The 23,907-nt window shown below is 38.6% G+C and overlaps 1 protein-coding gene across 1 annotated transcript in view; it reads right to left on the bottom strand.

Annotated features, from left to right (window-relative positions):
• Positions 1–23,907, bottom strand: part of GPC4 (glypican 4) — a 119,384-nt gene that overhangs the window by 25,641 nt on the left and 69,836 nt on the right. Inside the window, exon 2 of the mRNA XM_059679919.1 lies at positions 12,603–12,761. Within this exon, the coding sequence (XP_059535902.1) occupies positions 12,603–12,761 (159 nt within the window). The remainder of the gene's footprint in view (positions 1–12,602; positions 12,762–23,907) is intronic.

Below are 23,907 nucleotides of genomic sequence, written 5' to 3'. Positions count from 1 at the left end.
CGGGAGAGGTTCCCGCCACCACCACTGTACTGGCAGCCGTCAGCCTGGCTTGTGGCTGAGCAGAGCTCCCCCTGTGGGAGCTCACTGACCACCAGGCGGCATCTCCTGCATTGAGCGTCTGCCCCCTGGTGGTCAGTGAGTGTCATAGTGACCAGTCATTCCCAGTCACTCTGCTGTTAGGCTCAGTTTGCATATTATCCTTTTATTATATAGGATAGAGGCCTGGTGCATGGGTGGGGGCCGGCTGGTTTGCCCTGAAGGGTGTCCCATTGGGGTGCCTGGCCAGCCTGGGTGAGGGGCTGATGGCTGTTTGCAGGCTGGTCAAGCCCCCCCCCCCAGTGGGGACCCTCACCCCATGGAGGTTTGGCCAGCCTGGGTGAGGGGCTGATGGCTGTTTTCAGGCTGGGCACACCCACTTTAGGGTGGGGGGGTCCCCACTGGGGTGCCTGGCCAGTCTGGGTGAGGGGTTGAAGGCCATTTTCAGGCTGGCTAACCCCCCCCCCCCCCCCCCCCCGGCGATGGAAGCTCCCATCCTCTCCTTTTTTTCTTTTTTTTTGTTCTGGGATTTATTTACCTTCTATAATTGAAACTTTGTAGCCTTGAGAGGAGCTCAGAGCCGGCCAGGGCAGGCGGGAGGGAAGCTTGGCTTCCTCCATTGCCAGGGGCAACCAAGCCTCCTGCTCGTTCCAGCTCCGTGGCCACGGCCCGCTGAAAGCATGTATCTGGGGTTTATTTACCTTCTATAACTGAAACTTTATTGCTTTGAGTGGAGCTCAGAGCTGGCCGCGGCAGGCGGGAAGCTTGGCTTCCTCCATCATTGGGGCAGCCAAGCCTCCTGCTTGCTCCAGCTCCGTGGCTGCTGGCCGCCATCTTGGTTGGGTTAATTTGCAAATAGTCGCTGATTGGCTGGTAGGCGTGACTTAAGATGTAGCGAAGGTACAGTCAATTTGCATGTTTGTCTCATTACTGTGAATTATAACATAGGCCCAGTGCATGAAATTTGTGCACGGGGGAGGGGGGGGTCCCCCTCAGCCCAGCCTGCACCTGATCACAATCCAGTACCACTGGCTCGTAACTGCTCACATGCCTGCCTGATTGCCTGATTGCCCCTAACTGCCCCTAACTGCCCCCCCCCCGCCAGCTGATCACCCCTAACCACCTCTGCCTGCTGGCCTGATTGCCCCTAACTGCCCCCCCCGCCAGCCTGATTGCCCCTAACCGCCTCTGCCTGCCAGCCTGATCGTCCCCATCTGCCCCCCCACTGGCCTGGTTGCCCCCAACTGCCCCCCCTCTGCCGGCCTGGTCATCCCTTACTGCCCCCCTTGCCGGCATGGTCGCCCCATGCAGCCTGCTAGTCAGTCATTTGGTTGTCCCTCACTAACCCCCCTGCCAGCCTGGTCACCCCACACAGCCTGCTGTTCAGTTGTTTGGTCGTTCCTCACTACCCCCCCTGCTGGACTTGTCGCCCCACACAGCCTGCTGTTTGGTCATTACTGTGATGGTGTCCCAGACAACTTGCATATTCCTCTATTATTGGTATATATTATATTATATTAATTATATTATACTATAATTGGTACACACCATTTAGTGCAGAAATGAGATGTTGAGAATTATTTTACTTGTGCTTTCATGACTCATTTAGTAATAATTCTGAATACTCACCTAAATTTCTAATGAATGGCACATACAGCCGTACTGGTTTTGAGGGTGGGGCAGAGGGACATGTCGAGCTTAGTGTTAATTTAAAACTTCAATGAAATATCAGAGTTCAAAGTGCTCCAGGTCAAAGAACCAATGAATCAATGAACATTTTATGGAAAAAAATAAAGTATTCTTAGAGTTCTTCATTCAGGTCAAGGGCCTATGAAGTATAAAAGAAATGATCTAATTAAGAGGATTGATTTCAAATTGGCATACCCTCTGTGGAACACCACCATGGACCTTACTTTGTTTCCCATGACTCAAATTCTGTCTAGAAAGTGTGTGTGTGTGTGTGTGTGTGTGTGTGTGCGCACGAGAGAGGGTGAGAGAGATATTAATTTATACTTTAAGAGATTAGCTTGGTGTTATATACATACTAAATTCTAATTCATTTAATCATTCATAAAATTAATTTCCTTTCCTTCACATTTTAAAAGACTCTTTAGTGTGGCCATATATATTACAAATATAAAGATAATTTGAGTGGACTTCATATAGAAATTCTGTAAAATTGACCTAAAAAGTTAAAGTCTGATCATCTAATCACTCCACATGGCTTTACAATGATTAAGTATGTACTGAGTGGCTATTAATGCCTCGAATCAAAGCACACAGTTTTACCATGCATCTTAACCTTCCTTTCTAATCAGACAGTAATGAAAATTTCTAGAAAGACAAATTTCCTCCATCCAATTCACCTTTACTATACTGCCACTCTCCAGAAATGGCTTTATGAGTACACCAGAAATTTTTAAAGCACCTATAAAATCCTTAATCCTTCACTTCATGGAGTAAGTTTTAAATATTCATCTGTAACACCTATGGACATCAAGAACAAAAAGCAAAAGACCCAAAGGGCTAAAACTCATTTCACCTTAGACTTATTCTTACTGACCCTGTTAAATTGGACTAGTCTACTTGTGCTTTTTGCCTCAGAGACATTTTAAGGATGGCAGAAATAATTTAAATTCTAAAACCCATACCAATTAGGTACAATATCAATCAAAGCATAATTTGCTATAAGGAAAATAAAAGCTTCTGTATCGGTTCCTCCTAACAAATAAGCAGCTCTCCGATGTTCTTGTATAATTCTTTCACATCCGGCTCCCTCATTTCTTCCTATGACATTTCCTTCTACAATGAGAACTAGAACACAAATTAGACATTCAGGTCATCAATAGCAAATTCACTAATCCTAATCGTTGCAATGCTTATCTCCACTCCCCCCATCCCCCATTCAGAATTCAGGATTAGAGTCAGATCTTAACTGCTAAAGAAAAATTGTGTAGACCTGAAACACCTAGCAATCATCCCTTCATAATCATGCCTGAAGCCAATTATAAGACACATGGTGGCTAAGAGAGAACTCAGCCAGGAGCAGTGTAAAAACCAGAGTTCCACAACGATCAGAAGCTGAGTTAATTGGAAATTAGATCTCCCTTGCAGCAACTGCTTGAATTCATGAAAAATGCTGCTCAGGGAGTCTCTTTTAAGTGATGGTATTGGTGTCTGAAAAGAGAGTCAGAAAGGAGATAGTTTACAAGCATTTGAAATACGGTGTCTGTGATCAGGGTTTATTTCCCTTTCAATTTTCAGTTTGGAGGCTTAATAATTTATGTTCTAAGGATCAAGCAACTGCTACTCCTAGGGCTCATGAATGAGCACTTAAAGTAGAGATGGAAATAAACACTGTAGCATGATACATATCTAAAGCAGCATTACATAGTAGGAAAAGCATGGGATTTCCCATTTATGAGCCATATGACCTTGACTGGACAAAAGATTTAATCTCTCTGACTCTGATGCCTCATCCATAAAATGGAGGTGTTACTAACTCAGCTCATATGGATAATGCCTGGCACACAATAGATGCTCAATAAATGGACAGTATTCATAATACATGAGGTGATACTGTCAGCTTTAGAGTTTATATCTACAATCATTTAAAAATCTCTTAAGGGTGGTTTTTAATCTTTACTGGTAGAGTCAAATATTATCCATCTGGGGGGAACATAAATTAAGCCAAAACTGCTGGAGATCAGTTAAGAAGACCCAAGGCCTTATAAAACTGGGAGCAATTTAGCTAAAGGAAATGCTTAATGGCTCTTGCTTCCAATGCTGTGCAATGTCCCAGACATCTATGAGGGTGGGAGCAAATACTGTGTGAAAAATACAGAATAGAGAAATGTCAACCTAGAGAAGAGATTTTACATTATATTAAAAGAGACAATATCAAACACATCACACACACCCATATATGGTGTCCCCCAAAATATATATACACTTTAACAGCTGATAGCTCAATTTTGAAAATGAAATGTATTTTAATAAACAATGCCTTATAATTATTCAAAGTGTGTGTATATATTTTTGGAACACTATATATATAATCAGGGCAAAGGATTAGGCAAAAGAATTAGGGAAAGGAAAATTAAGAATTAAACAGCAGGTCAATTTCCAATCCTATTCACATATTTCATTTGCATACTACCTTCTTTGCCAAAGTCAGCTCAATATAAGGGTTGAACTAAGGTATTGTAAGTATTTTCTAGCTCTTAAAAGATGATTATGCTTAATGTCAATACTAGTACCAATTTAACATGAGAAAAACTAGAGCGAAAAGGCAAAACTTTTCCATATAAAAGTTGTTTATTTAAATATCCTGTCTTTAAAAAAAAAAAAAAAGAGGAAGAACATCCTGTACTTCTGGAACTTCTATCCCCAGCCACTTGTCTTGCATCAAATAAACATCCAAAATTCTTAAAACAGGTCAAAAGGCCCTCAGTTCTGCTATTAAATGCCATCAGTTACTCTGCTGCAAACAATTGACTGCCCATTGATTAACTAACTAGAATGCATTCTAGAATTAACCTGTGACCTTCAGAGATAGGAAGCTGTTTCTATTCAATCCATTTGCTTGGTGCTATAGATTACCACCTTGTATTTACATTATTAGGAAGCTGTCTTTTACATATAAAGATTAATTTCCTCTTTACTTACTGTAAAGGCTGTATTTCGCAGCCCTGGTGTGGCATGCGAACATTAAGTTACCACATCAACAAAATTCCTGAGAAAAGCAGCCTACTTGTAAATGCTACAAATCATACTTTTCACACTGTTAAGGAAACTCAGAGTTATGCCCATCCATTCTTTTCACCCAAGATCAAGTACTTAATGAAGAACAGGTAACATAAGCATCTACAAATGTCTTGCTTTATTGGTAATGTATAAGTTTTTAACACCAACTTTCCTTTATTTGGGCATAATCTCAATCATCAAAAGTGCCTTCTAGGGTATGGAGTACTAATAGAACATGTAGTTGATTAATGTTCATCAACTGATAGAACATTAATAGATCTTTCCTAGTATGAGAAGACAACTGCCAGCTGCAGCACTTAGGGGCTTTTAACATATCATATCATTGGTGTAAAACTTTGCATAAGACAATCAATGTCTATCTTTCATGGCTCCTGTCTCTTGCTAACTTGGCTAACAGGTTCAGCTTTCACTGGACTCCATTCCATTTCTACTAAGGGTACTTTCAGTACCAGCTACCCAATTCACTATAGTACACCCATATTCCCTCACATTCAAAAGTGCCAAGAGAAAGCTGAGGGCATGTTTCAGTAAGCTAGGATGTTGAAGCAGCCATTGCAAGTGTTTTGTACACTAACCTGTATGTGGATCTATTATATGATCTCATATACAAACCTCATAATACAGTCGATCTGCTCATGATCTAATATTAAGAGAAAACCAGGACACAAAATAGCATAATGTTATCATCCCAATTTGTGTGTATGCATGTGTATTATCTACCTGCACAAATAGATGCTGTAAATACAGTGGTAATGAGTTGAGTGTTGGGAACATATCATTGGTGGGATTGCCTGTGATCCCACCAATGTAGGAACAGTCCTACATTGGGGTAATTTGTTTTCAATATATTTTTCAATTTTGTTCACTCTAATTTTTGAGTAGTATTTTATAGTCAAAAAACATATGTCCTCATGCTTTCAAAAATAACTTTATCTTTACTCTATTAATTCAACTTAATTGCTGGAGGCTTCGATGCATTTTCCATACTTTTTCCAAATTGTCTACAATGAGCATTGTGATACTTAAGGAAAAAATTCAAATATTTTTTTTAAACCAAAGCAGTTTTTACATTTTATTTTATAAAGTACAATTTTTCCTATTAAGTATTCCTTTCAAATTGTAGCAATTTAAAAAATATGGAAAGTAATGAAAAAAATATAAATCACCTCAAATCCCACCATTAAAAAGGATCAATGATGGTTCATCGAATTTTCTTCCTGTCTTTTTCCTATGAAGATATGTACTGTCACATGGTTCAGATCGTACTGTATTTATACCCTTTTCTCATATAACACTGCATGCTTAGCATTTCTTGTGTGGTTAAAAATTCTTCAGAAACATCATTTTAAACAACTGCATATTATGACACCATAGGGACAGAAAATGTAATCATCATAAGACATATAATAGGCTGATTTCCTATTTTCCTTATTATAAACACTGCTGTGATAAACATCCTTGTACATAAATCTGTATGCAGATCTTTCTTTTCTTGAGATAAATATCTAAAAGTAGAAATTACTAAATGAAAGGGTATGAACATATTCAAAACTTCTGGCACATTGCCAAATTGACCTCCAGAAAAGGTGGGCCCATGTATCACTCTCCCTATTTGAGTCGCATTTATTACAAGAGTTTCAATTGCTCTGCTAATTCTTTTAAGAGAGAGATGGGCAGGGACAATGAACAAGAAAAGCCTGACTGGCTTGGGAATCTCTCAGTCAATCAGTTGGAGTCAGTGCTAGATCAAATAAGCCCTTTTCTTTGCCTGGACAGACAGACACATGGAAAAAGGGTGGGCAGAAGTGAACAACTGTCTCAACTCCCAGGCTCAAAGTGCAATGAACCAACAAAGTAGATAAAAGCAGTTCATCCAAAGCTCTTCCATTTATTTACTTGCTTCCAAACAGATCAGCTCCTTCTTGCTGATACCATGTCTTTTTAATAAGTCAAAGTTAACAGCAGTGGCCCAAAGTGAAAGTGCACAGGGCTCCCTGGAAGCTGCACAAGCATTTTCAATCCGATGAAATAGCCAATACTAGAGCCACAATTGGTCACACTTCAGATAACAACTCAAAAGGCAGAAAACCTTTGTCAATACAGAAATGTGTGTGTTTTGTCTGAGCTCTTGATTTGATTACAGTAAGCTGGCATCGGCTCATTCTCATCAACTTTCACAGATTATAAAAAGAATTAGCAAAAATACCCAGCATTTTAGTCTCCTTCACATGGAAGGAAAAGAAAATAGAATTGTAAAGGAAAAAGTACTTGTGCTTTCCAACTAAATCAAAGAACATTAGCATGATCTAGAAAGAACATTGCATTTGCTGGAAGGCCAGAAGGCCTTATGTCTTTCTCTGTACTTTCTTAGCTACTCATCCTGTGAAATTGCCTGCTGCACTATAGCAGAAGTTTTTAAAAAGCAACAAATTTTAAAAGGATGTTTTAATGAGTGAAATCTGAGGTGAGGATTAAAAACCAATCCTTTGTATGTGTGCTATACATTTCTATGACACATTTATTTTACAACTTTTTTTAATGTGAAAATCTCCCAGGAGGTCTTAGTAAGTCAGTATGGCCATCCAAAGGACAGTGATAAAACCATGTTGCTAAAAATTAGTTAAGTTCAGGGGTCATAAAAATTCCACAAATTTCAGCTTAGCTAATGGCCATAAAACTTAGTTAGATATATTTGTCTTTTAAGGTGAGTGGCCAGCTCACTCCCAGTGATGTCATTACTTTCATGGGTATGTGAATTCTAATGCCTTCCACTCACTGAGCCTCCACACTGGTTTTCCTGGTGGCCTAATGAAGTAATGCCCATTATGAACTATGGAAAAATTTTAGTCAGTGATTAAAACACAGATTTGGCTAAATCTGAAGAGTGCTTCATGTTCTGCCTTTGTGAAATGAGAGAAAACAAGGGGGCTTTAAGGAAAGGGTGGCCACTCTGATTTACACTTGGCTCATGCAGATAGATGGAACAGACAATTATTTCTTTTATGTGCATTGTAAGCTAATTCAGAAAATTTCTACTATTATGCAAGTTAACAAGCTTCAGGCTCCCAGGAGGGTTTTCAAAGACCTGGTGAAAGTAGCGGAGAGTTCAGAAATGATAGGAGGAAAATAGAGAGTACCATGCAGACGGCTAATTAACATCTTGCAAGACCTTTCATTAAAGCAGCTGGTGTAGTCACATGTTCAGAAGATTCACAGAATTTTTAGAATTGAAAGGGTCTTAAGAGAGCATCTAGCTCAACCCCCTCATTTTATGGATTGGAAAACTGAGACCAGTTAATTGCCTCAGGTCACAGTGGGTTCACAGCAGAACCAGGCTGACAATTCAGTGTGCTCTGCCTCCAGACCAAAGTGACTACATTTGGCTTCTAAAATGACAAAGTTTTCCCAATAGACTAGCACCTGACAGTTTCCTTAACATTTATTTTAAGATGCAAAATATCTAGTAAACAATTTGATTGGGGAGTTGTTAAGCAATAATATATCTTTGTAGTTGTTATATAATTATGCCTCTTTTAAAAACAAGTCTCTCACAAAATGCGACATTTTAGGGTGGGTCTTACATTGTAGTCCCAAAACATGGATTATGCCCCACTTCTATTATTTCTATTCCCTTTGCCAAGCAATTCTTTCAAAGACCCCTGAACTGAGTATCTGATTAGCATATTCATGAGACAACTGATTCAGCTATGTTAATTAGCAGTTCTACTTTAAAAAATAAATTTAAAAATCCCAGTGCTGGCCAAAAGGGGGAGCAGCTAGCTCTGTCACCACCATTTTTAGGCTCTATGGATGGTAGTCTAGGATGGTAGATTTCTGGTATTGAATATCTAAGTCAAAATGTGAGTTAAAAGATTACTGTGTAGGAAAGAGGTGAATCTTTAAACTCAGAGGTACAGGTTTAAAATATGGGAAACCTGAGAATTTTGTTGCTGCCTAAAGAAGTATTCTTCTGTACTTCACTCAGGTCTGAAAATGCACGTGTAGGGGGGCATGCACATGTGCACATACACAATTTATAACTTAAAAACTAATTTATAGAATTATAGTCTCTTTAGGTATGCAAACAATAGAAACTTAAATGTGTAGAACAAAAACAGTGACCTTAGAGATAAGGGATATGAGATATCTGGCTCCAAAATGCCACAGCTGACTGGAGCTCATGGAGGCAGAATAATGTAAAACTGGGAAAATGGGATAATTTCTGATTAAAGAAAGTTAATTCACTAAAAGCCTCCAAGCCTTATTTTATTGAAGAGTTTATAAAAATTAATTGTTCCTGCCTTAGAAAAAGTGGTACCTCATAAACATGGCTAGAGTTTTGATGATAGAGGAAGCTGCATGGGCTCAGGGTCAACACTTTGGATTTATACTGTAATCTTGGAGATAGCAATACATGCCCTTCTGAAGTTGCTTGACCCTGCAGGTTTCCATGTATCCTTGTGCTATTTTCTTATTACTTGTCTTCAGGTTTCTTTGTGGTGCCTCACTGCCCACATCCTGGTTCTCCAGCTGCCATCTTGTTACTCTGACCTACTTCCTCTTTTCATTCACAGCAATAACCCAGGGTTTGGCTTTTATAAAGGCTTGGACAATTCTTCAACCAAAGCACCCTATCCTTGAATTTTTGAAAGTGAAGACATCCCCTATACAATTTTACTCAACATCTTTAGGCCTTGAGGATTAAAAGTCAACCAATCAATAAATGCAAAACCTACTTTAGGATTATGGTTTGTTAGATACCAGTCAGCTGAGGTTTTACTGTAAAAGTATTTAATTGTCTTAGAAAACCTAACTTGGAAGAATTATACAACATATCCCAGTTCGGTTCTGATCTTTAGAACAAACACATTTCAGCAACTACTTCAAAAAAATAATCTATGCTTACTATCTTTATTCTCAATGCTATGTTTTAAATTAAAGTCTGAAGAAACACACTGGCATTTCATAATCATTTTTGTGACCAGTTTGGAAACTGATAAAAAGTGTTAACACATTTATTGAATGTGAAGCCTGAAAGGAAAGGGCAAGAGAAACTGTTTTCTGTCCTTTTTTCAAAAACATATGTTAACACTTACTGGATGGCTTTTTAAAAACTACACATTGAAATCATACAAGTAATGCTATAAAACCATGGGGAGCGAGCAGGGGAAAGAAAGCTAAACCAGCAGGCTTATAGACAAGAGAGATCACTGTGAGCGCCACACTAATGTCTAATACGAAATGGAGTAACTTGGAGGTGGTGGCCTTGGAACCCGAAAATAGCTTTATCTGCACCCCAGCATGCTACCAATAGGCTAGCCATTTCTAAAGAGCAGGATTTTTTCCTTCTAAATTCCATCTTAATTTCTAATTTCCTTCTTAATCACCCAAGAAGTAATTTTTAATAATCAGCATCTCAAGTTTTCTAAGATGACCATCTGATTATCTTTCTAAGTTTTATCCTCAAGTAAAAGAAAATGCTTTGGTTACTGTCTTTGAATGAGAAATGTCATAGTTAAGAGAATACCATTCTTTTTAATAATCATACTAGTAATTTAGTGACCAAGAGAGACAGAGGGAGTCTAATAATGTCTTTTGCCAATAACTTTGATCTTCTTGTGATGCTAACATATTGTTAAATATAGCTTACAGTCCTGTGTGTTGAGAGGTATGGAAAAATTATTTCCATCTATCCTGGGAAAGGAGAAGATAAAATTAAGATTAAACATAACTTTGCATACAATCTGCATACAAAGTATTAGAAAAATAATGGGTACAATATATGGTATGCTACATAGAAAAAAATTAGTTCAACTACATTACAACTAAAATATGCTTTCATGGTCTAGCCTGGGAACCAAACTAACACTTATTAAATTGGTTATAAGTTTCAAATAACAAATCTGAAAACCAATATTTGAAATATAACCTGTTCTTTAACTAAGGACTGCCTTCTATATCAAATCTAATTTAGTCCAGCTTCTCACCATGGTAACGAGCCCTTTGCAGAAATACTCAAAGACATTTCACATCTTAAAAATTTGCCTTGTACTTCTTCACCACACATAATGTCAAGAAAAGCATGCATCAAAGGTACTATGTAATTAGAATGGCCTTTAAAATGAGCACAAAGAAAATCACTCCTATTAAAATTAAATCTACTTCATCATAACAATCTTCACACTGAGTGAACAGTGCCAAAGAAAAGGATCCTGAGGTGTTTTGGACCCCATATTCTAGTTTTTAAAATCCTTTATATGTAACATTGCTCCAGATATGATTGAAATGCTTCTCGATTGGCTCATATTGACTATTTCTTCACTATTAAATAAAGTGTACACGTGAGAATCCATGTTTGGCAGAGAGGATTGAAACGGGTTTGGTTGTGGCTTTACATGGATAGACTAAGCCAGAGCACCGCTAAAATGAGGCCAGGGAAGGAGATCAGCTTAATGAAGACTATAGTATGCTTGCTACCGCTGGGCTACTGCTGCATGGAAACTCAAGAACTGAGTGTTGATCCTCTCTGTGTTCTACAGAGTTTCTACGAATTTTAGTTATCTTTGGGGAACCATTTTGAAATTTAATTTGAAGTCCAGCATCTGTATAGATGCCTGCTTTTTATTAGGAAAAAAATTTTTTTAAGTGATGTGCGTCAACGACACTATTCTGTGTTCACCCAAGAAAAGAAATAAAAGCATTTAAATTAAACTACTTTAATCTATTTTTGGCTCCCTGTGACCATATTTCCATAATGCCTACCATACAGATTTTAGTGCATCCAGAAGGATTCTAGCAATAAAGCTATAGGGCTAACTTGCCCTTAGGATCCAACAAGAAGGAACATCTTGAGAGAAAACTTGAACACTGAGAGAACAGAAGAGCTCTGAAAAAGCAATTGTACAAACTTGAATATCACCTCTTAAATGTGACTTGAATAAAAAGTGTAAAAAGAGGAGGAACCAAGATGGTGGCATAGGTACACACCTGTACTTGCTGCCTCGCAAAGCTATCATTCAGAATTGAAGGTCAGATAAAGAACTTCATAGATAAGGAAAAGCTAAAGGAGTTCATCACCACCAAACCAGTATTATATGAAATGCTGAAAGGTATCCTTTAAGAAGAGGAAGAAGAAAAAGGTAAAGATAAAAATTATGAACAACAAAGTGAAAACAAATACGTATCTATCAACAAGCGAATCTAGCCCTAACCAGTTTGGCTCAGTGGATAGAGTGTCGGCCTTCAGACTGAATAGTCCCAGGTTTGATTCCGGTCAAGGGCATGTACCTTGGTTGAGGGCACATCCCCAGTAGGGGGTGTGCAGTAGGCAGATGATCGATGTTTCTCTCACATCGATGTTTCTAACTCTCTATCCCCCTCCCTTCCTCTCTGTAAAAAATCAATAAAATATATTTAAAAAAATAAAATAAACTTTAAAAAAGCAAACAAAAAAAAATAAGTGAATCTAAAAATCAAGTAAATAAAAAATCTGATGAACAGAATAAACTGGTGAATATAACAGAATCAGGGGCATAGAAAGGCCTGACAATTCTCAGGGGGAAGGGGGTTTGGGGGGTGCAGGAAGAATCTGGACAAAAATTGTACACCTATAGATGAGGACAGTGGGGGGGGTGAGGGCATGGGGGGGGGTAGGAACCAGGTGGAAGGGAGCTATGGGGGGAAAAAGAGGAACAACTGTAATAATCAGAATAATAAAGATTTATTTTTAAAAAAGTGTAAAAGAAATTGATGAACAAAGCAAATGTGAATGCTCACTGGACCAAAGTTACAATACATACCATCAAACTTCTTATAACGGGAAGCAAAGACGGATTGCAAATGATTGCACTGTTCGGTGACCACACTTTTGAACTCATCTTTACTTTGCAGGCTGTACTTCTCCTCCATCTCTTGAGAGCAGCAGGTATAACCCTGGGGACAGATCTTCAAATGATCACCTGAAAGATAAAGTGTAGGACACTCAATTTCCATCATCATTCATCAGGTTCAAGAGGGAAGAATTTGATTTAGGTACACAAATTCTGCTTCATTTTCATCTGTGAGGATGCTGCTAAGGCCTAGGCATCTTATGTATGGAGGCTTTCATTAAAACAAAAATATTCAGTCTGGCCAGTGTGGCTCAGTGGTTGAGCATCAACCTATGAACCAGGGGGTCACAATTCAATTCCTGGGTTGTGAGCTCAATCCCCAGTAGGAGGCGTGCAGGAGGCAGCCAATCAATTATTCTCTCTATATATTGATGTTTCTCTATCTCTCTCTCCTTCTCCCTCCCTCTTTGAAATCAATAAAAATATATTTTAAAAAGAGCAAAACTATTTATTACCTTCTTGGAAAAATAAAATAAAGCCACCTCCAAAAGACAAAAGAGCTTTCCAATCAGGAAGTGTGCTACATCACAGGAACACTAGTGTGGCCAGTAAACAGAGTATTATTCAGTATCAACCCATTTCTCTTTTATAATTCTTTATGATTCTATGTCTCAAATCACACAAATGAGACATAGTTTTTCTAGCTTTGGGAGTTTACACTCCAAGAGAGGGCACCATTAATGAAGAAGTATTTATAAAATGTGACAACAACCAAAAACTGAATGAATATATGAGAAATAGTTATACTTGGAGGAAGCAATAGGATAAGTGCATTTCAAGAAGTTATCAGTCAAGCAGAAACAAAGGGAATTCATGCTGGATAATTTGAGTCTATGATAAGTCAAAGGATGATATAAAGTGATCTTTAATTTTAAGATTTTTCTCATCCAGCAACTTCTGTGCAGATGTTAAATACTGTATTGACCTTATGATGCTGTGTGGCCACTCATTTTAGTACAGACTAATGGTTTCCAATAAATAATCTTTATGTAGTGAAGGAATCCTAAGGGTCAAGAGAAATGTCAAAGGTGCATCACTCTACAGCAGCTTAACTCACAAAGTACCTCCCCTTCCCCTCATCCAACTGCATTTTGCTTGTGGTTTAGCCATAAGGGGCTGGAGGACTGTGGGTGTTTTTTTAAATAGATCCCAGAGTTCACCCACACATTACTCCTCCTATCACAGGACCAAAATTGTGCTTTAAAGAAGCCATACTCTCCTTCATAATGACCAAGAGATGCAGTGCCACTGGAAAATAAATCCACTAGGTACTTTATTCACTCCAATATTAATTGGTGTGGTATAGATACCATAGTACAAATGTTTACAAGGATTCACTTTCACTGTTCTTTCTGCTATTGCTGTCCATGTTCCATATAAGACAAATGGGATCTGAAAAAAATCAAGATCTCAAGAACTCAAGAATGAGTACATTGAAGACACTTGAGCCTGCCAATGGTAAGCATGTACAATAAATAAAGGGATGAAGAATAAAGAACAAATCTTTCTAACAACACTAATAACCATGGGAATTGAACATGAGCTGGCCTTTGCTGTTTATTGGCTATGTGTGCTTAGAGCAGTGGTTCTCAACCTTGGCTGCACATTAGAATCACCTGGGAATCTTTTTAAAATCCTGATTTCTGGGCCTCATCCTCTGGAAATTCTGTTTCTTTGTTATGGGTTGAGGCCACAACATTAGTAACAAAGAAAACGGAATTTCTGGAGAATGAGGCCCAGAAATCAGGATTTTAAAAAGATTCCCAAGTGATTCTAATGTGCAGCCAAGGTTGAGAACCACTGGCCTAGAGGAAATAAGTCTTCACGTAAGATAGATACCAAAGTGGCTCAGGGTTGGAGGTAGGGTGGGGGGGGGGGTGTGAAACTACTTTGGATACAATTGAGCTGGCAATTTATTTGACTAATACTAGGATTATCAACTGCACATATACAAGCATTATATAATCGTATATACTCCTGATCATTCTTCCTTCCTGGCAATTAAAAAGTGTGGAGAGTCTTACTGCCAGACAATACGGGTATGCAGCATTAAAGGACATTTTAAGGAAGAGGGTAAGGGAAACAATCTTCAAATAACTTCTTCATCCAGAACTGCTGGAAGTTTTTTTGGCATTTTAGAAACCCTTGGTCCACAGATAATTCAAACAAGAAAGGAGGGAGGGTAGATTTTGTAGAAGAATTAAGGAGCTGTGAAGTTTTAGAATATCTTAGCTCTCATCAGTCAAAGAAGAAGGGTTGCCCTGGCGGTGTGGCTTGGTTGGTTGGAGTGTCATCCCACACACCAAAAGGTGCCAAGGCACATACCCAGGTTGTGGGTTGTATCCCAAGTCAGGGCATGGCAGGAGGCAACTGATATCTCTCTCGCTCTCTCTGTCTCTGTCTCTCTCTCTCTCTCATCCCTCCCTCCCTTTCTCTCTCTCTCTCTCAAATAATGATAAAAGTCTATTTTAAGAAAAGAAAGAAGAAAGGTTGCTAAGGCTGTTTTCTGGAAACATCTTTGTTACAACCAAAACAAAACTCCCTCCTTCACTGGCTTAATGAGTTCACAGCAGGCCTTCGGTACTAGTACATAATATCATTAACAGAGAGATATCCAGTTGTCTCCTGGTTTCAAGATTGAGGATTTCCCCCAATACAGTCTGAATACATAAAATAATATGAAGGACCCCAACTAGTTACAGTGTTTGCTGCAGCTGTACTAAATAATCAACATCACAGTCACATCCCACATAGAATTGGAATGCTCAGTATAAGGACTTAAGACACACAAGGCTATTTAAACAAATTATAATAAGGGAACAGCTACTTTTTAAGGTTATCACGGGCTAAAGTTCATCACAGGCTGATTTTCAAGCCCCTGCAAAGATTCTGTTGGGAAGTGCACTGGATTTCCAAAGTAAAACAATTCAAGAATTTGGAAAATAATATGTTCACCTAGTCTTAGCAGGGTTCACACATATAATAAAGAGTCACTTATTGGATTTTATAAAAATAGGTTTCTAAATCCAAGGAAAAGCACCCCTTTCCCCACCCCCCCAATGCATACATGCACAGACACTTGACCTGAAGCCAGCAAATTCTAAGAGACAGCAGGAAAGAATAATGTTCTACATTTAAGAAGGTGCTAGACATTGAAGGGTTTAAACTTATCCACAGGAATTTTACGTCAAGGAGACAATCTTCAAAAACAGGTAACAACAATAAAAATTTTACTGGTAACCTGCTGAAAGTACACAGCACCATTTACACTGGCACATGTAAAGAGCCCAGCAGGGCCCATGTGCCCTGCCCTTTACATATCCACCAGATGCCCTTAGCAGGACCTTATGGAGACCTGCTTATATCGGAACACTGGAATACATCGCTGTTTTGGCAATATCTAATAAAAAAATAAAAAGAGAGTCCACTTTCATTTTAGAGAGAACATTCCAGGAAAAAATTGTCTAATGGTAAAAGGCTTGCCCTGTGTAAAGGATGACAACAGGGTAAATACTTGGCTAATGCTTCTGCTGGCAAAGTTGTCTACCCCTCAGTGCAAACATGCTAACTCCAACACTCAAATTTTGCCCATACAGCCTTGAACACACCACTTACTCCGCCTGCATTTCTACTACCTGTACCCGTTAATAATGCAGATTTTTTTTCAATAGATGGAGTTACACTTATGTTGATATATATGCAATTTGATATGTATACGATTTTGTTGTATTGCTCCTTCAGATTACCACTTGTTCCAATCGATGGCACACTCACTTTCTGAGCAGCACTCAGAAATGTATGAAGAAGTGGAAAATTGGGTCTCTGAATGGTCTGCCTCAAAACAAAAGAAGTTTTATTGGGATGGTATCCACAAATTACCTGAAAGATGGGGGAAATGTGTAGCTAGCAATGGACATTACTTTGAATAAAGCACTTTTGATGTTTCTCTTGAAATTATTGTGTTTTCTTTGATTACAGTTAATAATGCAGATTAATCATTAACCAGCTAATACAGATTAACCATTAACCAGTTAATAATACAGATTAATTATTAACTGGTTAAAAATGCAGATTATTAACCAGTTAATAATACAGATTAATCATTAAACTGGCTAATAATGTGGATTAATTATTAACCAGTTAAAATGCAGATTAACTATTAACTGGTTAAAATGTGAATTAATCATTAACTGTTTAATAGTGCGGATTAACCATTAACAGGTTAATAATGTGGATTAATTATTAACCGGTTAATAGTGCGGATTTTGTGATCCAAACTTTCAGCAGCACTTTTCTTCAAAATAATGAATTAAAACTTCCCGCAAATGCTCTTTTTTTGGCACAAAATTCAACATTTTAAGCGTAAAAATATGATGTTAACACCTTCAGAAAATTTGACATATGAAGTTTTGAAGCTTGTCAATACAACAAAAGAGCATACATATCAAATCACATATATATCAACATATGTGTAACTCCATCTATTGAAAAAAATACGCATTAACCGGTATACCTAGTAAAAAGCATTACTTGAAAATGTAATTTGACATTCTTGCCAAAAGCTTTGCTGAAACACATGCAGTCCAGAACACACTTGTGAATTAAATCCCAAGATACACTTAGGCTACTGGGATTCAGTGCCATGACCAGATTCTGTTCTTGAGAAGCAGAAGGAGGGAAAGGGGGAACAGGCTTGGTGCATTTAAAAATGGAATTATAGCTCCACATTTGGTAAGAACTGGAGCAACTAATTTTTTTAAATATATTTTATTAATTTTTTACAGAGAGGGATAGGGATAGAGAGTTAGAAACATCGATGAGAGAGAAACACCGATCAGCTGCCTCCTGCACACCCCCTACTGGGGATGTGTCCGCAACCAAGGTACATGCCCTTGACCGGAATCGAACCCGGGACCCTTCAGTCCACAGTCCGACGCTCTATTCACTGAGCCAAACCGGCTAGGGCTTGAGCAACTAATTTGATTCTTAAAACAACTATTTCTATTTTAATCACCCAAAATGTTTATATTAAAAGCCAGGGCATACATTATTTGAAAGACATAATAATACAGATGTTTGAGACTGCTTCTAAAATTCTGTGCCTGAATGAGAAATGTCTTTTCTTTCTGGAAATTTCTTTTCTAAACCTGGTGATCCTGTATACTTCTCATTTAAAAAACATTTCATTTTTTTTCTTTATGCTGAGAGGGTTGAGCACAGAGGCAATGGAATCCGATATGCGACAAGTAGAGAGCCACTACAGAAATGGCACTGGGTACATGTATTTTTTAAGGGACCTAGGTGACTCTGATACATAACCTCACATAAAAATTATTACTTGAAAGGCTTAAACATTAGAGCCACAGAAGAGCAGGTAATATAGCTCAAGTGAACAGTGAGTTATGATCCACACCTAACATTTGTCTCCTATATTTTCCTAATTCAATCCCCTGCTTCTATGCCCAATGCTGTGTAGGCTCTCCATGTCTCTCTTCTACTCCCTTAAAGCTCTTCTGTTTTCCCCTCTTTTATTCTACCTTTATTGCTCTTTCTTACCCTACTCCACCTACTTCTTTTAACTGCACATAACATGAAACCAAAGGATTTTTAAAAATTTGTTGTACTTGTTGAGAGTTCCTGTTCTAATTTTAAAAGCAAATGAATTGAATGCTTTATGGTTTTCAAAGGAAGCACCTAAATAAAGTTGTTTTTAGTACACGGCTCTTGATTAGTTTTTTTTCTTTGTGGGTCAGTGGTCCTCAAAAGAAAACCAGTCCCCTAGTCCTATACTAGGAGGCTTGCATGAGATTCAATGAAGCATGCTTTTTAAAGCTTAACTCTATGGCATTAAAAAAATCACTCGAAAGAGCCATACTTTTTTTTTTAATCACACCAGCTCTATATAATTTCTCTTTAGTCAATATCAAGGCCTGAGTTTTCAAAGCTAAACAAAGATAATCACAATAAATTCCTACTCAATCCCGCTGAGTGTGTATTGGTTCTTTTCTTTTTTTTTTCAGCACTTCAAATCAATAGTTAAAGAAGTAGGCATTGAATATGTGGAATCTATTCCATCCTTTACCAGGGCTCTGTGGTGAACAATCTGTGGAACTGTGCTTTGTCATTTTATCTCATTTAACGGTCTCACCAAAGGCTGGCTCTGATGTATAAATGGGATACAGCTAATGCCCATTAATTTTTAGTTGCTCATAACCCACCTTCCCGTAAAAATCGTTGGTTGCTGTTATGTTCTCAGGCCAGCCCTCAGCTTATTTACTATCAACTTTACAATTTTAACCATAACTTACAACCATTTCTACAGCTCTCTCAGAATATTCATTTTGCAGTCCAACTAGATGCCAGGGGGAAAAAATGTCTCTCAGATTCGTACACATTTTCAGGGGATGGGTGATAAAGGAATACTTGTAGTTTTCATTAAGGTGTCAGATTTCTGAAACTGTAGGAGATAAATCTCTAGAGATTACTGTCCCAGAGTCCTAAATGGAGGAACCAAAAACCTTCATGGGATACAGTGGCAGAGAACCCAGGCTTGCCTGCACCGGCATGATTTGTAAGACACACCCCAAATGATTTCATCAATAAAGCAAGCAAATGCCTCTGGTAAATAATAGAGACACAAACTGCACCCTAAGGGTAAGAGCAGCAGGGAGGGACATCTGAAAAGAACACACTGAAAAGCACTTTGTAAACTGCAACTGTAAGAGACTATGATTTTTGCATTGGCCTTTCTTGCAGAAACTGAGTGTGCCTCACCTGGGTTTTGAAGAAAACTTAGCTCTTTAGGAGAGGTTTTTAAGAAGTTAATTTAAAAGCTTCCAAATACTTAGCACTATCTGGATCTTTCCTTCTGCAAGGCGAATGATTGCCTAGGGATGAAAAGACTGATCTGGAGAATCGGGAATCCGGGTTTGAGTCCCAGCTGTACATAATTCACTGTGGGCTCTTGGGAAAGTCACTTACCCAATGGAGCCTAAAAAGTCCTATGCAAACAAGGAAGCATTATGTAAATGTTAAAACTGCAATAGCAAAACAAAGGCAGAAATGAAGACCATCTATTATACTTTGATAAGCTACTGAGGCTCTCCATGAAGAGACAACTTGTACTGAGAGGGGCCAGGAGAGCAGCATCTTCTCTCTTCCATGTATTTCAGGAACATATCTCATTGAAGACAGATTTTAGGGTAGTAAATACAGCCAGAAAAGAAAACATGATCAATTAGTTGCTGGGTAGAATGCATAAGTGATGGTGAAATGATGACAACTAAGCCGAGACATTGATCTAAATGCCATCACAAGCAAAGCCGGGGGAGCCTAAGCAGACATGATGACAAAATATAATGTGTTATTCTGGGTGGGTACATAAAAAGACATTATAGGAAAACTAAGGAAATCAACAAACACATGCAAATGGCGAGAACAGCATTATTCATAATAGCCAAAGGTCCAACAATGAATAGATAAACAAATTTGGTACAATTGAATATTACTCAGCCATAAGAAAGAATAAAGTTCTGATACAGGTTACAACACAGCTCAATCTCAAAAACACTATGTTAAGGGAAAGAGCCAATCACAAAAGCCCACATATTATATGATTCCTTTTATTTAAAGGCCTAGCACACGTCAATGTATAGAGAAAGCAAGTGGATTATTGTTTCCTAGGGCTGAGGGGGCAGTGTGCGAGTCAGGCTAATGGGAAGTAAAGGGGGATGGTTATAGTTAAAAGGTATGAGATTTCTTTCTGAAATGATTATGTTCAAAAATTGATTTTGGTGAGGATGCACAATACACTAAAAGCCATTGTAATCAAATGGTTTAATTTGGGGGGATATGAATTATATATCAATAAAACTGTTAGTAAAAAAAACTAAGGTATGGACTTTAGTTAATACTAATGCATCAATATTGACTTATCCATTGTGACAATGTACCACACACTAATGTCAGGTGTTAATAATAGGAAAAACTGGGTGTGGGGTCTAGAAAAACTCTGCTATCCTTCCATTTTCTGTAATACTTTATCCTGGAAGAGCTAGATTATCTAAAAAAGCAGTTTTCAAAGTAAAAAGAATATGTGCGGGGACTTGGGGGGTAAGGACACATTTGTAATATCTTAATCAATAAAGGGAAAATAAATTTAAAAAAAGATATAATTCTAATATTGGGAAGCTATATTAAGCTATTAATTGAGGGGGTGATTTTCTTAATCCCTCGATTTCTACTTCACTTTTTTATTTTTATTTGTAATGAAAGTAAAACAATTCTTTGTCATTGGTCTGAAGAATTACCAAAATACAACCATGCATATTGAGTTCCCCAGTTAAGGCTTGGGAGGGGTGGGTGTGGGGTGGAGGGAGTCAATAGGATAAACCAACAACAACAAAAACTAAAGGGGATATCTATACTACTTTCAACGGTAAAGATAAATTTTAAAATAATTTAAAATTAAAAAAGAATTACCAAAATAGTTTCTGTTCACTTTCTAGATCTAAAGTCAGGTGGCCACAAAGTAAGCTAAAATGCAGGTTGTTGTAAAACTCCAGCTCCTCCAAGTTACCTAAGAACCCCAGGAGGAATATACAATGCTCAACTTCATGGGAACAAAGAAATAAAATCTCTGAAAGTTTTTAATAATATCAGGAAGGTGGGGGACCATAAACATTAATCTATCCTCCCCCTTGCAAAAAGGAGTGAAATTATTGCATATAATGTGCTATGCACACCGAAAGCCTAAAGTCATTTGACCTAAACCTTAATAGTAAGGCACATAAATTACAGTTATTATGCAAATGTATGACTTGAGATCACCTACCCATCAGTAGGAGAAATGCAGATAGTTAGCATTTTGTTAAAACCTTGCCAAAATATAGCTCTGGAGGTCTTAAGACTGTCAATTATTTTTAGGTGCACTGATTCTACAAGGTAAGATAGCGAAGGGCAATCAAAAACACATGTTTTGAAAATAAGTTTCATTATATTTTTCTAAGAATACCCTTCGTGTTAAGTGTAGTTGGAAGAGTTAGGGTTGCTACTTTAAACTCCATACTTCATTTCATTGAGCTTGCAACAGCTTTAAAATCCACTCCAAATAGAAATCAAGCTGGGCTTTATATTGATGTTTAAATAAGCAAATTATGAACCAAAGTTTATATCTGGCAATCTTAAAACCCCATCTGAATTGTACCAAACGTTTACTAAAGTAAGATATCAACCAAAATGAGTGGGTGGCCTGAAATGAACACATTGACCTACTTTACCAACACTTTAGAGCAGTTAGAGCAACTGCATCTATTTTGCACATTTTCTAACACTTCGTCCAGGTCCAGGGCTCAACAGGAGTAATACTGGTGATTAACCTAAAACTCTTCAACAAGCCTGAGGATCTAATAAATACTACCTCAGGAGTTAATGCTAATAAGAGGCTCCAGAAATGTGTTGGGGAACCATAGAGGATAGGCTATGGACAGGTAGGAAAAGATGGGGTGCTCCTGTTTTACAACTAATTGTAAATGATTTAGGTGCACATGACATGGTCGTATCAATTGAGAGATTAGCTGAAATACTAATTTATGATTTTCATTGGGCTCACACTTTAATGGAATGCCTGGGGATAAATAAATGATTCCAAATACCTCAGTTATACATTCATCTACAAATATAAAGTAGCTTAGAGAGGAAACACCATTGGCTACAACATTTTTTTTCTTTGGTGTCCAATAGTACTTCTGGAACCTGTGTACCAAGTTGTGGATCAAAACCCTGGTAGACCAAAGCACTGGTAGGACCATCTCGAAGACAGCTAATCAGACTGGGCTTGGAGCATCACAGAGATCATTGGGAGAATGCTGGCCACCAGCAGCATCTTGCCCTTTCTCAACACCACTAGTGTGCTAAAGTCTTATGATTGCCCCTGAGAGCAGTCGATCTCCTGTGGGTAACTACATAAGACCTTATGCCGGGGTCCAGCCCCAGCGGGTCCAGGGGTCCCCAAAGGTGTGGACGGAGTCGGCGAAGAAGGAATGACACGGAGACAGCGTTCAGTTGATCAGCAGCCTAGCCAGGATCTCCAGCCAAGTTCTGGTCTGGATCTCCAGCGAAGTTCTGGTCTGGATCTCCAGCGAAGTTCTGGTTAGGATCTCCAGCCAGGTTCTGTGTCCATGTTCTCTTGCTAGGTTCTCCAGGTTCTCCAGCCAGGTTCTGTAGCCATGTTCCCTCGCTAGGTTCTCCAGCCAGGTTCTGTCCAGGTTCTCCAGCCAGGTTCAGTCACCAGGTTCTAGTCAGGTTCTCTTGCCAATTTCTGTAGTCAGGTTCAGTCCAGGATCTTTTGCCATGTTCTCTCGCTAGGTTCTGAGGCCAGTTTCTGTCCAGGATCTTTTGCCATGTTCTCTCCAGCGAAGTTCTTCTGTCTCTAGAGAACGTTCTTTGTAGGTTCTGTGCCTAGGTTCTGTCTCTCTTGGTTCTGTCTTCTTAGTTCTGTTTCTTGCTGTCTTGTTACATCTGTATCTATACCAGTTGATTCAATCCTATCAATCTCTATTACAAAGGTTAGGGTGTTTCTTATCTCCATTCCAGGGAGTAAAGATTATGTAGCTTAAGCATGATTGTTCGTAGTTAAAGTGATTAATTACCCGCCTGGCACTTAGTTAAGAGGTTTTATTCCCTCCCTAACTTCAGGGGAAAATCCCTACCTGGGGAAACAACCTTTCTCAGAGACCTTGGTTAAAACACATAGTGCCAAGAAGGTGAGCAAACATTTTAAGAACAGTATGCCATATATGCCAGGTCCTTTGAAACAGCAAGGATGGACCGGCTCCCGGCAACCTTAGAGAATTAGAGAAAGAGAAAGGAGGAAGATATCCTTAGAAAAACATTTGGAGACATGTCTTTCCTCCTCCGCCCAGGGGGATGGCTTGAACACCAGGACTTCCAACGGAGAGTGATTTTCCTTATTATTTCCAAATAATCTCTAAAGAACCCTCCAGGAATCCAAGTCTCACATAAATTGCCATAGCCATTTAGGTTTCACAGCAAGATCACAAAGGGTCATGGTTTACTGCAAATGTAGAAGAAAATGTAGTGGGAGGGTGGGGGCGGGGGTAGGGGGCCTCACAGATATGAGACACTTGCTCTAATACAAATATTTATACCTTTCTTTTTATGTACATTTCATGGGTTGTGGGTCATGAAGATTTTT

This window comes from Myotis daubentonii, chromosome X (genome assembly GCF_963259705.1).
Source record: "Myotis daubentonii chromosome X, mMyoDau2.1, whole genome shotgun sequence".
Lineage (NCBI taxonomy): Eukaryota > Metazoa > Chordata > Mammalia > Chiroptera > Vespertilionidae > Myotis > Myotis daubentonii.
Note: the sequence above shows the minus strand (reverse complement) of the source record. Positions and strands in the feature narration are given on the sequence as shown.